Source organism: Rutilus rutilus, assembly GCF_951802725.1.
Source record: "Rutilus rutilus genome assembly, chromosome: 8".
In the NCBI taxonomy this organism is placed as follows: Eukaryota; Metazoa; Chordata; class Actinopteri; order Cypriniformes; family Leuciscidae; genus Rutilus; species Rutilus rutilus.
Genome location: NC_140222.1, coordinates 2,664,637 through 2,682,324, shown reverse-complemented (window position 1 = coordinate 2,682,324; position 17,688 = coordinate 2,664,637). Strand labels below are relative to the sequence as shown.

General features: G+C 43.6%; 2 protein-coding genes across 3 annotated transcripts in view; both read left to right on the top strand.

The window, feature by feature from the left end:
* The window catches only part of LOC311294745 (GTPase IMAP family member 8-like), a gene marked incomplete at its 3' end in the record, with an annotated part of 164,648 nt that extends 149,473 nt beyond the window's left edge, over positions 1-15,175 (top strand). The window contains exons 4-5 of the mRNA XM_084415775.1: positions 6,110-6,787; positions 15,066-15,175. Of these exons, the coding sequence (XP_084271901.1) occupies positions 6,110-6,787; positions 15,066-15,175 (788 nt within the window). The remainder of the gene's footprint in view (positions 1-6,109; positions 6,788-15,065) is intronic.
* Positions 1-17,688, top strand: part of LOC311295724 (GTPase IMAP family member 8-like) — a 527,136-nt gene that overhangs the window by 449,488 nt on the left and 59,960 nt on the right. The gene's annotated exons all lie outside the window — the stretch shown is intronic.

Sequence of the window (17,688 nt, the reverse complement as noted above, 5' to 3'; positions counted from 1 at the left end):
GGGGAAAGGTAGCTACTCACAGCCCCAACACTTAATTTTTTTTCCTGTTCTTTTTGTGCTCTTAGAAGAGCCTGAGCGAGCTGTCCTAAAGTTTCAGTGGACATTGGCGGAACTACGTCAGGGTTGTAGGCAGGCTGAGGAGGAGCAGAATTATGCATTCTATTTCTTTTATTATCTTGCAACTTCTTCCTACACTGTTTCTCCCAATGTCCTAATTTTCCACAGTAGTGGCATTTGTCTTCTTTTTTAGACCACCAGTTTTCTTGTTTTGCTGTGCTAAATGTAGCTGCTGCTGCTACTCTCACTTTGGCTTTAACATCAGCATCTCTTTCCCATGTGGCCAATCTGTCTAAGTTACTTCTGAGAGTTCGGTTAGCCCACGTTAGATCCAGGAATGGCAAAGCTCTTCTGTACTCGGCTACAAGGCCTTCTGCCCAGATGCGGACTAGGGGTCCCTTATCATCTCGCACACTTTCAGTATCATCAACGATTCCACTGTAAGTTACAGCTACCTACAGAACCTCTCAGTATATTCACTCACAGTTTCTTCTTTCTTTTGTACACAGCTAGTGATTCTAGACCAATCTAATTTGGGTCCTAAGATATTCTTTAGGATTTTCAAAACACCTTCTCTCATATCGCTTCTACTGGCATGTTGTAGTTCAGAAGTAACAGCAGACTCAAAACTGTTGAATTCAGATTCAGTTCGAATTTGTGACATCAGCTGTGTGACTTCTGCCAACGACATGTCGTAAAGACGCATTTTACTGATCAATGCTCTTCTAAATTCAGAAAAATTTGTGGGTGCTGAGGGTAAGCACGGGGATAGTCTCTCTATATCTTTGGGTCCTAGTGCTTTGGCAACAGTTTGTATTTGGACAACAGAAGAGTTGGGAGGAACACTTTCAGTTCCCTCAATTCCCTGAGATCTTCTCCTTGCCCCACACACCTTCACTGAATCTACAGGCTTATCAGTTACTGATGGGATGGCTACATTTGTATCTAAGAAAGCTTTTAAGTCAGGATAAATGTTATCAGGCTGACTAACTTCTCCCTCATCAGTTTTTTCTGCATCTTTGTTGCGGTGTAATTTCTTAGTCAAAGAAGATATTCTAGCACGGAGCTCATTGATCTGTTTCTCTAGCTCTGAGTTGCATTTAGACTGTTCTGTAGCTATTGCTAAAACAAATTCTCTGTGACAACAAATAATGGCTTTCACCTTGTTCTTGCGAATACTTGCTCCTAGTACCTTTTTACACTCTTCCATTGACCATGCTTTGTCTGGATGAATCTCATATTTCTTTGTCAAATCCAACCTTACTGACTTCGTCACTATAGAGTCCATGTGCTCTCCCAACAATGTTTTAAATTCACTATCTGACCACAATGGAGTTGCAAGACCACCTTTTCAGTTGTGGGGATCAGTCTAGCATTTTTTCTAAACATTTTTGTGAGTTTTCTTTGTTACCACACAATCAAAAATACTAAAGCTTCTCTCTACTGTCTACAACAGAGGGTACACTTGTTAACACAGCTTAACCCCCTGAGGTCGGCGGTATCGCCGGCGATACCAGCTCGCTTTTTTTTTATCAGTGTAAAAGAAACTCATAAATACTCTGTTGACTTTGATTTTCCATAGGAGTTTCATACATCAATCGATTCTGTTAAATGTGTATTATTTTTCTGTATACTCACAATAAAAACAAAGTGTTGTGCTTTTCGCCAAATTAAGAAAAATAATCACGGAGCGAGTTCTGCCTTCTCTCTGTCCGTGTAGTCCATTCTGAAACGCGTCCGAAAATGAATCATAACTCAGCGAATACTTCTCACACAGGCACGTGATATATGTCTTTATGAAGCTTGAAATCTCTTCTTTTAAATGAAGTAATTAATAAAAAAAACAAATGTTTTCAACTCATGTAATCCGTTTGAAAGCAAGGAGAGGTACCGTTTTTTCCTTCTGCCTAATTATCTCTATAATGAACTGAGGCCGCCCCGCCCCCGGCGCTATTGACATGGTAAATAGTTTAGGTGATCTATGCTTCGCACCCGCCCCCCGATCAATGCCTTGAAAACACGAAGTTTCATCAGATCAGATTCACTGATAGTTCATCGCGTTTAGAGAGGATGGCGCGTTTCTCCGGTAAAGACGCTCTTCAGATGATTCTGGACAGCGAGGAATAACTCACCTTGGCTTTTCCTCAGAGGAAGATTGTAACTCAGACGAACGGCAGCATGTTCAAGAGCGAATTGATCACGCCGAGTAAACACCGAGTTTTCACGTGAGTAAAAATGTGAACTCAAGTGGTCTAGTGGTAGAACATTTGCCTAGCGTGTCAGAGGTTCTGAGTTCGAATCCGCACTCATATAGTTTTTTTTTTTTTGTCAAATCAGATTATGTTTATCAGTGGTTGTATATCAGGCAGAGACATGTTTGTTGTGTGTATTTTGTTTTGTAATTTCACTGGAACGAAAAGAGAGTCTCCACAACGGATTGAAGCGCGCGTCCGAGTGAAGACTGCGCGAGCCTAAAACAAACACAGTATCCGCGTCTGACTCGCGGGAATCCACGGCGCAAACCTGTGAGGGGCTGTGTTTTCTCGTTTATATTCCTTTTAGCATTTTAGCATTTATATTCCTTATAATAAAAATGAAAGACCTATGTTACAGACATATGAAAGACAACATTTCGTTGATTAGTTTTGGATAGATTATACATTTTTACTGTAAAATATCTGCCACCTCAAATAAGCTTTTATTTGCCAATTTTTTTGTCAAAAATAATCAAATAATCAATCAAATCCTTAACTTTGAAATATGTATGATAAAATGTATACTTTAGTTTGTACAAAGAAAGATTACACTTGAATTGTTGTTTATTTAAATATTTACAAGGTAGATGTAAACAAACTATTAAAAGGTAAATATAAGCCTTTTCTTTAAATAATTTTTATTGTGTTTTATTAGTGACAAATTTGGGGAGAAGATAAATATTCCAAAACTGAAAATACAGTATGAGAATTAACTGCACAATTACATGTTTTCCTTGGCTATTATAGGCCAAATTGCAAGCACAATATGTGGAAAAATAAAAAAGAATTGAGATGCTTCCAACTGTTGCTCTTGCATTCTTGTGGCTCAGTGACTCACCTGAATGAATGGCTCATTAAGTATGCGGTCCTCAGGTGTGAACCACTAAATATGCATGATCTGTGACGCCCACTCCGCATATGGCCTTTCCAAACAGAAAGTGCTTTGCAAAATTCAAATCAATGTATTGTGTTATGTGAAGGATTAGGCAGGGTGATTTTCACATAATTTTGAAGAAAAAACACTAGGCGATGACATCCATTAGACAAAAGTCTTATTGGCACATATTTAGTGTGTGTTTTGTGGTCTTTTTTCAGAAACTTTAGTTTTTAGTTTTTTCAATAACCACGCATAAACATTATTCTCTCAAAAATGCAGACATGTACATTCTTGTTGCTCACATATTATGGTAGCCCTGTTTGTGCTAAATAGTGTGTAATTTTTTTTTGCCATTACTATGTTTATAAGCAACTGAAAAAAGCACAAATGTCAGGGCATGTCAGAACATCTCAAGGACCCCAAAAACACCTCAGACCCCAGAGGGTTAACTATTGTTAACTTTCCAAATTACCAACACTTCACACTTAACTTCCCTGCCGACAAGAACAAAAGGATAAACAGAAATAACTAGCACTTGAAGCTAATCCCTCTCTGCCTAAAGCAAAGGATACAAAATATTAGCACTTGATGCTAAATCTTCCCTAACTTTATAAAGGATAAAACCTTCTCTAGCAAAAGGATGAAACACTTCCCTGGCAAAGCAGAGGATAAACAATATTAACATGTAATGTTAATCTTCCCTGCCTGGACAACAGAGGATAAATTTCATCTCTAAAAGAAAACTTTTTTTTTTTTTTTTGAGGATAAACTTAGTTAACCCAACCCTGTCTGTTAACTCTTCTCTGATGGCACAGAGGAAAAAACTAATTGTACTGGTTTGCAATGTTTCTTTGAATGGAGTGAAACACACGGAATCTTTTGTAGAGAAAGATTCCGTCTGGAAAAGTTCAGTCTTTGAGATTCTTTGTGCTTGAAGTTTCAAGATTCAGATCTTTGAGCTTGAAGTTCTTTGTTGAGTTTCCTTTTTCTCCATCCGGGTCACACGGCACCAAATTGTTGGAAACTTTTTCTTCTTCAATGCAGAAACCAGGAGACGTTGGGATCATGTTCAAACATAATTTATTATTTTATTGAGAACTCTCTGTCCATGGATGCAGGTCTTCCAACTAGTCTGACTAAGTGAACGTTCTCTTACAGTTTATATACATTTAGGAGCAGGAACCAAAACTTTGTGATGAGACAGGTTTAGGAACCTGTTCTAGACTGAGAGTGTTGCCCATCCTAATCCACTCAGCATAGTTATTCAAATGCTGAGATGCGAGTACAGGACTGGCAGGACTCTTTTGCTAAAACACAAGCTCCAAGAGCCATTAAGAGTTTCAGTAAAACAGGACTGGCCGGAGTCTTTTGCTGGAAACTCTGATAATCATCATTTATACCTAACCTTAACATGCTAAATTCAATGTAAACCTAAATTAAACATTTTAATAAATTTGTAATACAACGCCTCTTAACTTTGACGCTTTCCGCGTCCCTTGTGAAATTGCCTTTATATCAAATTCCTGCCGGCCCAATTTATGACCAGCCCATCAAGAATTTTCCCGATGGCAACTCCCTGTCTGATTGGATTCCACGATTCCGTTCATAGGGCTCTAAATTTATTTGACCCCTGGCAACGGATCGCGAACCACTGCTCTAGGGGACGCAGCGTCTCATTTCCCTTCTCAGGAAACCATGGTTACATGCGTAACCTGAGATTTTTTCCTCATCTGTTTTATTATTACTTATTGTCAGTACTATTTTTACACAAAGCTATTATATGGTTTTAGAAAACTTTCAATAAAGTATGTGGACTACTTTTATAGGGGGGATTCAGATCCTTTTTTGAGCTTGATAGTAAAATCACCATTCCACTTTTGTAGTGTGGAAAAGCAACCTGGACATTCTCAACTATTGATTGACAGCTCCAGTGATTAAAAAGGAGGTATTCTTTGATCGCTTTCTGTAAATAAATCAGTCACAATTGATATCATTTTTTTCATCCTACTAAGAGAAACAATGTGAAGTTGACAGTTTAGTTACTGCTATTTGCTGAACAGCAATAAACAATTTTGAGACAAAGAACGTACTGTACATGAATCACTTCAGAAATCACTGGTCACAGATCAAGCATTAGAATTAACACAGTTTCTTACAATTTGTGACATTACTGTTGTGTCCATATCTTGCAGTGAAAACCTGTTTGCAAAGCCTGTACCGAAATTGCGACTAATTTACCAAAGAATCCACAGTGAAATTTACCGGACACACAAAAAAGCTCTAATGAGACATTCACATTGTTGAAAAAAAATTACCACTTTGCTAACATTAGGATTTTTTGGAATGTAATGTTATTTTTAGTCCAGTGATCCTGTCTCTTTCTCTACTCATCTACAGTGGGCGGGGCAAAAGACACGATGATGTAGAAGTAGTTGTTGATCTGATTCTGTACTGTAATCACCATGGGAAAATCTCAGAGTAAAACTGGGAGTTGTGAAAAATATGATAGGATAGTTTATCATCTTTTTACTCTTTTAATTCCTTTTATAACTGTTTTAATTTTCCTTGCTTTTATTTTGTAATTATTTTAATTAATTGCCATGGTGTATGAAATGTGCTATATAAATAAACTTGCCTTGCCTTGATTCTAAAGATGCAGACTTTCATCACAGTATAACATCATAATGTGACAAAAACAGAAATTAATTGTTTTCTGAGCTTGGTTTCATTAAAAGCTGTGTTTGGAATAACAAGTAAGTTTTGAGTTCTTGAAACTTACAGGATATTTTTATAGTACAATGACCTCTTATATGTCAAAAGATCCAGGAAAACTTGATTTCTCAATTCATGACCCCTTTAATGAAGCATAAATTTGGTACCAAAGCTTAACTGATTCTATGGTCTCTAAATTTTGTTTCAGTGACTACTTCTGGAAAAGCAAAGCTGAACATTGTGCTGTGTGGATATAATACACCACTCAAGACCTCGGTGTCTAAAATATTTAGAGGGACAGTAAATAAACAAAAGAATAAACTTTTAAATCAGAAGGAGAAGAGCAAAGTGTGTGTGAAGAAAGAGGATAAGATTCATGGACGGCAGATTACTGTAATACAGCTTCCAGCTCTCACTCGGCTCTCAGAGGAGGAAGTGATGCGGGAGACTCTCAACTGTGTGTCTCTCTGTGATCCTGGAGTTCATGCTTTTGTCCTTGTTACTCCTGTCGGTCCACTGACTAATGAAGACAAAGCAGAAATGGAGAAGATTAAGAGAATATTTAACTCTAATGAGCACTTCATGGTGCTTTTCACTACTGTACTCACTGGTGACCAAAGTGTGTCAGATTTTGTAACATCCACAGAATCTCAGAGCATCGTGAGTCTCTATGGGAATGGGTACAGTGTGATGGGGTTAAAGGACCATAGAAACTCCGGACAGATCTCAGACCTGCTAGATTGTGTAGAGAGAATGAAGACTGAACCCTATTCACTTCAGATGTATATGAGCGCTCCAGAGAGAAGAATCAGACATGAACTAGAAGAGAGACTGAGTGCAAGAGAAAATGAAATCAAAGAGTTACAGGAGAAGATCAAGACACCGGGTGAGTGGATTCATTTACATTGAATAACGCATATTTGTGAGAATACAGTAATAGTAAGCATTCAGGTTTTTTGTATTTACTGTATTGACAGTACAGTACATATATACTGGGTGACAGGGAAGTCACTAGGTTTGGAAGACAGGGGGGGCTTAGCCTCCAGGGTATTTGTAACTTGCGTTTATAGAAAATCTTACAGTGAATTTGAGTAAAAAAAACAACTATGTATATGTTTAACTGCATTTGTCTCTTCAACCCCGTTACCATCTTCAACCCTGTTACCCTAGTTTCAACCCCGTCACACCTACATTTTTATTAATTATTTTTTTAAGTTTATGAATAAGTAATTTAATGTTTGTTGAACTTAGTAAGAAATGTTCAGAGCAATCATAAGAATACTGATTTTAGTTCAAATTCTGAAGTTAAGCCACATCTTTGATCAAAAATGATAGGGTTGCTGTCACAAAGTGCCCATTTCAGGCTTTAGTATAGCATAAGTGTAAAATTATATGTAAATGTTATGGTGCATGGTACAATTTCTGGTAAGCTATGCTTTTTATTATTTCAATTCAATTCAATTATTGTGATTTGATTTAATATTGACTCATTTGGATAAATATTAGGTACTCAAGATAGGCGTTAATTTTTCTCAAGAAAAAAACAACTCACCTAATGCTGTAAACATACACAGAGCCCTATCAGTTGGTAGTATTATTTAAGGTTAAAAATAACTCAAATTAAATATAATGCGGTTTTTATTATAATAACAACTTTATTTAATGATATAAGTAAAAGTATAATAAATATGTAATATAGTACACATATTTAGCTAAATACTCTCTATAGCTCTCTTTTTCTTGCCAACTAGGCTACGTGCTATAGCCTATATTATGTTCATTAAATGGCTTTCCTGAGGTAAATGTAACATAATTGTTCTCCAGCTATGTTATTGACCTCTTCATGCTGATAAAAAACACTGATTGATCGATATTATGTATGAGGAATATACATTTCGGTAAGTTGTAGCCTACTAGGCTACTGTATCTTTCAACAGTGTTCGTGTTTTTTTACTATTAGCTAGTAGAGATGATCGGTTCACGTGCGCTAGGGATCTGTCACATCACATTTACAAACGCCAAAACGGTATTTATTGTTTGAATTTCGTAATAAAATTGACAGAATCTGAGAGTTGAGATTCTTTTATGTCATAAAGTAACCTGCTCTGTCTAGTCTGTTGGTCTCCGTGTCCTCTTTGCTTAGCGATTTTTCTGTGCGTGAGAAAATGGATGTGTGGCGTGAGAGCGTGTGAAAAGTGTCAATTGCATGTGTCTCACGGTGAATGCGTGAGAGTTGGCAGACTTTTCGGCTATTTTTTGTAGCTGGATATATATAATTTGTTGCGTCTAAATATGAATGAGGATATTGTTATTGATAAATCGAATTGTTATTGTTGTTCTTATTATCATTTAGGGGGGCTTAGGAACATTTTGGGGTAGCTTCAGCCCCCCTAAAATAGGCCTAACGACGTCCCTGCTGGGTGAACCATACATTAATAAATTGCCCTTTTATTAATAAGCTACCTATTTCAGGAGGGGGGAGGGGGTCGAGTAAAATGATGCTTCAGTGACTCATTCATAGATTCTTGCTTCATTCCTGAATTAATCAGCCATTTAAATCAATTGGTTGAATTGAATGACTGAATGACTCACCCATTAAGACATGCCGCCATCTACTGATGGTTTTAGTTTCAAATGTAAAGTATAATTTTATTTTATTTCACTTTTGTTTTCTTGAAAAATCATTTAATATTTCAATATTCATTTTTAAACCCATTAATACACATTTAAAACCCACTATTTTTAAGCATTATTTATGCAATGCTAATTGCAGTGTAAATGCAATGCAAACAGTCTGTAAATATACCTAAATGCAACTTCTGGAGAAAAAAAAATGATGGCCACATTGTAGCCTTTTTTCCTATTCTTCAGACAGAAACCACTGAAATTTGTCCCAAATCAAAATATTACTAAACATTTAAATTGTATTTCTAATGTTGTTGTATTCAATATAGTTATTGGTTATATGATCAAAAAATATTCTAAAGTAGCATATAATGAGCTTATAAAGAATTAAGCCTATTACACTGCTCTCAGGAATTCTTGATTCCGTTTTGTCAAATGTTTATTCAATTCAATTCAATTCAAATTTATTTGTATAGCGCTTTTCACAATACATATTGTTTCAAAGCAGCTTTACAGAAAGTGCATTTCAGAAATGTACATAGAGAAATACAGTTAGTTAATCATGTATTGATTTAGGGCATAAACATATCGCCAGCGTCGAGTCGTCTCTTCACAGGCGTCGAGTCGTCTCTTCACAGGCGTCGAGTCGTCTCTTCACGGGCGTCGAGGCGTCTCTTTACGGGCTTCGAGTCGTCTCTTTACGGGCTTCGAGTCGTCTCTTTACGGGCTTCGAGTCGTCTCTTTACGGGCTTCGAGTCGTCTCTTCACTGGCGTCGAGTCGTCTCTTCACTGGCGTCGAGTCGTCTCTTCACTGGCGTCGAGTCGTCTCTTCACTGGCGTCGAGTCGTCTCTTCACGGGCGTCGAGTCGTCTCTTCACGGGCTTCGAGTCGTCTCTTCACGGGCTTCGAGTCGTCTCTTCACGGGCGTCGAGTCGTCTCTTCACGGGCGTCGAGTCGTCTCTGCACGGGCTTCGAGTCGTCTCTTCACTGGCGTCGAGTCGTCTCTTTACGGGCTTCGAGTCGTCTCTGCACGGGCTTCGAGTCGTCTCTTCACGGGCTTCGAGTCGTCTCTTCACGGGCGTCGAGTCGTCTCTTCACGGGCGTCGAGTCGTCTCTGCACGGGCTTCGAGTCGTCTCTTCACTGGCGTCGAGTCGTCTCTGCACGGGCTTCGAGTCGTCTCTTCACTGGCGTCGAGTCGTCTCTTTACGGGCTTCGAGTCGTCTCTTCACGGGCGTCGAGTCGTCTCTTCACTGGCGTCGAGTCGTCTCTGCACGGGCTTCGAGTCGTCTCTTCACTGGCGTCGAGTCGTCTCTTTACGGGCTTCGAGTCGTCTCTGCACGGGCTTCGAGTCGTCTCTTCACGGGCTTCGAGTCGTCTCTTCACGGGCGTCGAGTCGTCTCTTCACGGGCGTCGAGTCGTCTCTGCACGGGCTTCGAGTCGTCTCTTCACTGGCGTCGAGTCGTCTCTGCACGGGCTTCGAGTCGTCTCTTCACTGGCGTCGAGTCGTCTCTTTACGGGCTTCGAGTCGTCTCTGCACGGGCTTCGAGTCGTCTCTTCACGGGCTTCGAGTCGTCTCTTTACGGGCTTCTATGCTGTTAAGAATAGTTTTAAAGTAAAAAAACATTTTAAAAAAAAACATAAAATAAAAATAACAATACTAGTAACTAATATCAGGGATCATATGAAAAACTCCAAAACAGGCAGGGGTCAGAGGCAAGAGAGTAATCCACGGAACAGGCAAGAAATCCAAAAACTAAGAGACAACAAAACCAGGGAAAAACGCTCAGAAGTGCAGTGCAACAACATACAAAACTTCGCAGTGAGTGAAGGGGTGAACCAGGCTTATATGGGGTGAACTAAACAAGAAGATGAGATACAGGAGAATGTGATAATGAGTGCTGATGAGTCCAGGCAGAGAATGATGGGAGATGTAGTCTGTGAGTGAACATGAGAGTCTGGTGTGGAGTGCCCTCTGGTGGCTCTCAAGGGCACTCTAGCTGGTGACCGTTACAATTATATTAATTTCAGTCTCTGCCAGTGAATATACCAATGCAGCAGTTCTTATAATGGGATAAATTATTTTCAATTATTTATCTGAAAAGGGAGGAAACCCACAATTTAAGATTTAAAATGCATCAGCTATTGAAGGTACCTCATTTGCAAAATTATTTTATGCTGCCCCGATTAAACATGTGTTTATGTAATCATATATATCAATCTAAATGGAAGGAAAGTGTCATATCTCAATATGTCCCAGTTCAGGCAGCATTAGGAGATGTTGGACTGATAAATATTATTAACTATAGATAATCCTTGGTTACATTTAACCAAGGATTATCTATAGTTAATAATATTTATTATATAATATCCTTAAACGTTTGGAAGAAAGTAGCGAAATTATGCAATTTGAACAATTCCATGGTATGCTGCGCTGGTGTGATGGTTTGCTCCCAACAAAATAGTCAGAAAGTCCATCCTAGAAAGGAAAACAGGCAGCGGTTTATGACAGACTGATTTCATAGTTGCTACTTCTGATGCAATAGCCAGTTCCAGCCGTGCTCTCCCTGATATCGTTCAATGTTGTGCATTCATGCAACAAATACCACAACACAACTTGATAACATCACATAACTTTCCTTACCATCCTGAGATTGTAAATGGATGTCACCTACTGCCTGACAAGTGCTATTAAAGAGAAGTTTGACAAAGATATACTTCTCCTGTGCCTGATTCTCTTACCGGAATCACTGTCTATAACTGTCCGCCTACAGAACTGTAAATGAACAAAGGTTATCAGAGGTGCTACTCTACAACAAAAACAGATAACAGGTTTAAAAGATAGATGACTAAAGGCTTAACTGCCTATTGGACATTTATGAATAAGGGGAAACTTAAGAGCTTTCAGATGCTTAACGGCCTGGGGTCGGCTCAGCAAATGCTAGTCACTGAGGCATGAAACATTTCTCCATTTTTAAACACGAGTCTCCATTTTTAAATAATGTAAATCATATCAAAAACAAATGTTCTCTGTTTAAGTAATCCGTGTGAAATAAACGAAATGTACAGTTTCTCCAGTCCGAGCTAATTAACTCTAATGTGACCACGCCCACACGAGCGATTGACATGCAAATAGTCCACGCGGGCCTGTAAACGTCTCGGTTACGTATGTAACCCTCGTTCCCTGAGTAGGGAACGGAGACGTTACGTCGGATGACGACGAATGGGGTTTCGCTTAGAAAGCCTATCATCTTCGAGTATATAAAACGAGCCAATGGCAATGAAATGCCATGGGTCTGCGGAATTTGCATAGCGTATCTCCGCCCCACGCCGGGGGTATATAAGGATGTGCGCTGGCAACATGCAGATATGTCTTCGCTGAGGAGCCAAGACTGAACTCAGGCGTTTCCAGCGGTACAGCGGAAGTGGCAGGGAGACGTAACGTCTCCGTTCCCTACTCAGGGAACGAGGGTTACATACGTAACCGAGACGTTCCCTTTCGTTGTCACTCCGAGTTACGTCGGATGACGACGAATGGGGTTCCCAGTGTAATCACGCCACCTCTCGACTGTCTTCCAGTGCCCTGTGTAAGTCTGAGCTCCCTGTCGTGAGACTGGCACGGACGAAGGACTCCTACTTAACACAGGAATACCAAGGTACACTGGGAAGCATATCTCAGTGGAAATATGCAATTATGCCCAGCCCGAAGGGGGGGACTTAAGAATACACATATGACCCGAAGGAACTGCATATGGAGAATCACTGGGGTGTCCAGCTGCAGGTGGAATATTTCAACCCCAGGGGTGGCAAGGTGGCTTGCCAAGGGAAAGACACATGCTCAAAGAGGCTTACAGTGGAAATACACATGTGGGGGTCGCCCGGAGGGGGAACCATGCACATGGAGGCACCTAGCCAAGCGCGAAAGCTGCCGGAGGCATAACTCTGGCGTTGACGTCAACAGTGCTGGAGGAGACTCAGGGCTTATGAGGCTCACCTGAGGAAATATCACACGTATCTCATCCATGGAGAGGAATGGCGAGCAAGCGAAGACACCTGAGCAGAATCTAGCACCGGCTAGTTGAAGCGAGTACATGAGAAGAAACTGGCTCCACTCGGAGATTGTCGAATCTCGCAAATGTATTAGGTGTCGCCCAGCCTGCAGCTCTGCAGATGTCTGTTAGCGAGGCGCCATGCGCTAGAGCCCAAGAGGATGCCACACTCCGGGTGGAGTGGGCCGTCACACCAAGGGGGCACGGTCGACCTTGCTGCTGGTAAGCCAAAGCAATGGCGTCCACTATCCAGTGAGACAACCTTTGCTTTGAGAGAGCCTTTCCCTTCAGCTTCCCACCATGACAGACAAAGAGCTGGTCTGAGGTCCTGAAACACTGCGTTCTGTCTACGTAAGCACGGAGGGCGTGTACTGGACAGAGCAGTGCCAAGGCTGGGTCTGCCTCCTCCAAGGGCAGCGCTTGCAGGTTCACCACCTGGTCTCGAAAGGGTGTGGTGGGATCCTTGGGCACATATCCAGGCCGGGGTCTCAGGATCACGTGAGAGTTAGCCGGCCCGAATTCCAGGCACGCTTCGTCAACCGAGAATGCCTGCAGGTCCCCTACCCTCTTGATGGAGGCCAATGCAACCAGGAGCGCTGTCTTCATAGACAGGAACTTAAGCTCCACTGATTGCAGAGGCTCAAAGGGAGCACTCTGCAGGGCAGTTAGAACCAATGAGAGGTCCCAAGAGGGAACGAGAGGAGAGCGAGGAGGATTTAGTCTCCTCGCTCCTCTCAGGAACCTGATGATCAGGTCGTGCTTCCCCAGAGACTTACCTTCAACTGCATCATGATGTGCGGCAATGGCGGCAACATACACTTTCAGGGTGGAGGGAGACAGCCTTCGCTCCAACCCTTCTTGCAGGAAGGAAAGCACGACACTGATCGGGCATTTCGTGGGTTCTTGCTGTTTAGAAGAACACCAGTTGACGAAGAGGTTCCACTTCAACGCATAGGCATGTCTCGTGGACGATGCTCTAGCGGAAGTGATGGTAGCCACCATCGCTGGTGGTAGGGTACTCAAACCTACCTCCTCCCGTCCAGGAGCCACACGTGGAGGTTCCAAAGATCGGGACGAGGGTGCCAAAGGGTGCCCCGTCCCTGAGAAAGCAGGTCCTTCCTCAGAGGAATTGGCCAGGGAGGTGCTGTCGCGAGGAGAACTAGTTCTGGGAACCAGGTGCGGTTGTGCCAATACGGGGCAACCAATATTACCTGCTCCTCGTCCTCCCTGATCTTGCGCAAAGTCTGCGCAAGGAGGCTCACTGGGGGAAACGCATACTTGCGTAGGCCCCGCGGCCAGCTGTGCGCCAGTGCATCCGTGCCGAGCTTGCCCTCGGACAGGGAATAAACCAGATCGCAGTGGGACGAGTCGTGGGAGGCAAACAGATCTACCTGTGCGTCCCCGAACTGATCCCAAATCAGCTGGACCGACTGGGGATGGAGTCGCCATTCTCCAGCGAGAGGCCGAACTCGAGACAGCTCTTTGGCCGTCTGGTTCAGGTGTCCCGGGATATAAATGGCTCGAAGCGACCTCAGATGCTTCTGACTCCATATGAGGAGGTGGCGGGTTGCGACATACGGCGGGAGCGTAGACCACCTTGATGGTTGATGTACGCTACTGTGGCGGTATTGTCTGATCGGACTAGTACGTGTTGACCCTTGAGCAACGCTCGGAAGCGGTGCAGGGCAAGGCGTACTGCCAGCAACTCGAGGCAATTGACATGCCAAAGGCGCTGAGGACCTGTCCAGGAACCTGCAGCAGCATGTCCATTGCACATGGCACCCCAGCCCGTGGTGGAGGCATCTGTGGAGACAACAACATGCCTGGAAGCTCGTTCTAAGGGCTTGAGGTTCGACCACGGGGTGAAGGTCTGACGGCAGGTCGGAGTCAGTGAAGAGAGCGGTTCAAGACGCGCAGGTCCAGGATCGGTCGTAACCCACCGGATTTCTTCGGTACAATGAAGTAGGGGCTGTAGAAGCCGGACCTCATTTCGGCTGGAGGGACAGTCTCGATCGCACCCTTCGCCAGTAGGGTGGCGACCTCTGCTCTCATGACAGGGGCATTGCCACCAACCACAGTGAAGCGGACTCCCCTGAAGCGGGGAGGAGACCGCGCGAACTGAATCGCGTAGCCGAGCCTGATGGTTCCCGCGACCCAGCGGGACAGTCTGGGAAGCTCTAGCCAGGCCTCCAGAACGTGCACCAGCAGGGTCAACTGAACCACAGACATACCATCGGTGGTGCAGCGAGGCGGAATGACCGGCCCAGGCGAGGGTGGCATAGCGGCCCTGTGCGGGGGCACGGTCATTAGCCGCATCCTGCCAGAGGAGGCCAGGGGAGGACCAGCGTCCCACGGGGGCGTGCTCTGGCAGGGGTCTGGCGACAGAGGGGGATGAGAGGAGCGTGGCCCGTGGGCGGCGCGTGCTGTCATCCACAGCCTCTTGGGGCTCAGAGAAAGAGCATCAGTTCTTTTTGAACGAGATTCTCCCCCAGCCCTCCACCGGGGGAAGGAGTGGTCCTGCTACCAGCTCCTGAAAGAACTGATCCCTAACTCCAAGCTGCCCGTCTCAGGAGTGCTGCTTAGCCAGGTGTTAGCCGGCTAAGGGGCAGAAACAGGCGGTGCCAGCCTCCAGCGACCTCCTCATGCTCGGGCCGGTGAAGGCTTGAGGGAGGAGCCGCATGGAGGCGGCGTCGGCGGGAAGCAGACTAAGGAGACCACACGGACGGATGACCGTCAGTGCAGAAGCCTCAGTCTGCTTCTGGAGTGATCGAAGACTGTTGGGCGCAGCTGTCACTGTTGGCCAGGGAAGGACTAGCGTTCCACTGCGGCCGGTTCCGACAGAACTCCCGAGTCAGCACTGCCTCGAAGGTGAGGGCGACACACAGGACTGCATGCCTGTGTCACAATAGTGACAGAGAACATACAGACCAAGATCGCCTCACGATCAAGGCAGCGAAGGCGGAGGACGCCCGCAGGCCGCGAAAAGTCACGTGGACTCCCGCGGGCCGGAAGCGTCCTGATGCACATCCGGGAAGCCTACAGCGCTCGGGGGGAGGGCGGCGCCAGTCCAACCGATGCTTTCAGCTGCCCGGGAAAGTATGGCCATCAGCTCTGGATCTGACTCGACTAACGCTGACACTCCTGAGGGAGGCAACGCAGTCGAATCCTCATTTCCAGAGAATCAAGCCCGCCTTGTGATGCTGTGAGTGACATGACACCATCTGCTGGAGCCCCGAATGAAACACTGGGTCCCCGAGAGGAACCAGGCACACACGGAAGCCCCACGGTTTGCGATGTGGAGGGGGGCGTGTTTTTTTTTTGTATTGTACCACACTGTAACCCTCAGATCACCCTGGCCACCAGCCAAAATATCCCGTAGGAAGAGATAGATTGGGGTGTGGCAGAGGGGACTCTACCCACACTGAGATCATTGAGTCTCGATCTATAAACATCGCGATGGTCATGTTCCCGCAATAAAAACATGACTCATCCACGAGCGCTGTTGAGCGTGATTAAGCCCAACATGCAAAACAGCGCTCGCGACCGTTAAACAGATGAGTCACGCGCCCACATCCAGTAATACACGGGCGAACCGTCTTGAAAAAGACGTGCCGCGTGCAGCTCTTTTAGAGAGAGGAAAAGCTCAGCAGCGTGCTGAAGCGCCCAGGGAGAAACACACTCACTGTCGGCAGATCACTGCACAGATCAGCAGCAGGCAATGCGATCTCGCTGGAACACGCCGTCACACAAACACACTGAAGAGCCGCTCGTCTCGTAGAGTGAAGATGATACAGAATGGCTTGTAGGAGTGAAGAAAACTCTTGGCTCCGAAGCGAAAACATATCTGCATGTTGCCAGCGCACTTCCTTATATACCCCCGGCGTGGGGCGGAGATACGCTATGCAAATTCCGCAGACCCATGGCATTTCATTGCCATTGGCTCGTTTTATATACTCGAAGATGATAGGCTTTCTAAGCGAAACCCCATTCGTCGTCATCCGACGTAACTCGGAGTGACAACGAAAGGGAACGCCCTTATTACCTCAAAACAAAGAATCAGAGACTACAGTAACGCACTTCTCTGCTTTTCGTCGAGACTGTGTTTGTGCTGTGCTATTTACCTTGGATTTACCTCAGAAGAATTAGAAGATTAATAAGATGAGAAGATGAGAAGACATAAGATGAGAAGATTTTTAAGGTAAGATATTTCCACTCCTAATAGTAAGCATGTTATTGTTGTATAAACTTTACATTGTAGCTACTAGTTAAACTGGTGCCAGACTAAAATGTACGTCATGAAATGAGATTGGAGTAAAAACATGAAGCCTATGTCGTACATGTATATGTAGGCTATCTATAGAGAGAAACATGTTGAAATATGAACTAGAGGCTAAATAAAACAGCATGATAAAAGTTGGCTAGTATGAGTGTTTACTCTAATATGGTGATTATTATAATGTTCAGACCCATGTTTACTGTCAAATACTTTGTGGATATCTGCTCAAACGTAGATGGTGACAATAATGTTTCATAGTTTGAAGCGGCTCGATCACTTCAGTAAATGTTCTCTGCACGCGCTGAGTTTGAGTCAGTCGTGCTGTGTATTTTGTACATTTTAAAAAGCTATTTTAACCTGAAAAATCTAAACTGTATTCCCAAAATCGTGCAGCCCTATAGTTTCTCTTGATATCAGCATGTTCACAGGTGTTTATTTGTTATTTTTTTACAGGGACCAGATGCCCCTGATGAGTCCTGCTGACTTCAACATTCACATGAGTCTCTCTGTACATGAACATGGTAAAGTGAAAATCAAACACCATGGAAATGAAAGGTATGTATGTTTCAGGAATGGCACAAAGGTGTGTGACTGGTTAAGTCTCTGTCTTTAGTTCAGTGTGTTAAATAATGTGCTTTTTTTGTCATTTGTTGTGTATCTTTGGATTATGTTGTGTTGTAAATAAATCCAAAGTGTCAAAAAGCCGTTATTTTTAAATCTCTTCATTCTTTGTGCAAGGTTGCTCAGAATGACAGGGCCTGATAGCTCCTAATAGGGCCATTAGGGAGGGTCTTTGTCTTTTCTCTGTGAAAAGCCATACATATGCAGGACAATTTTTT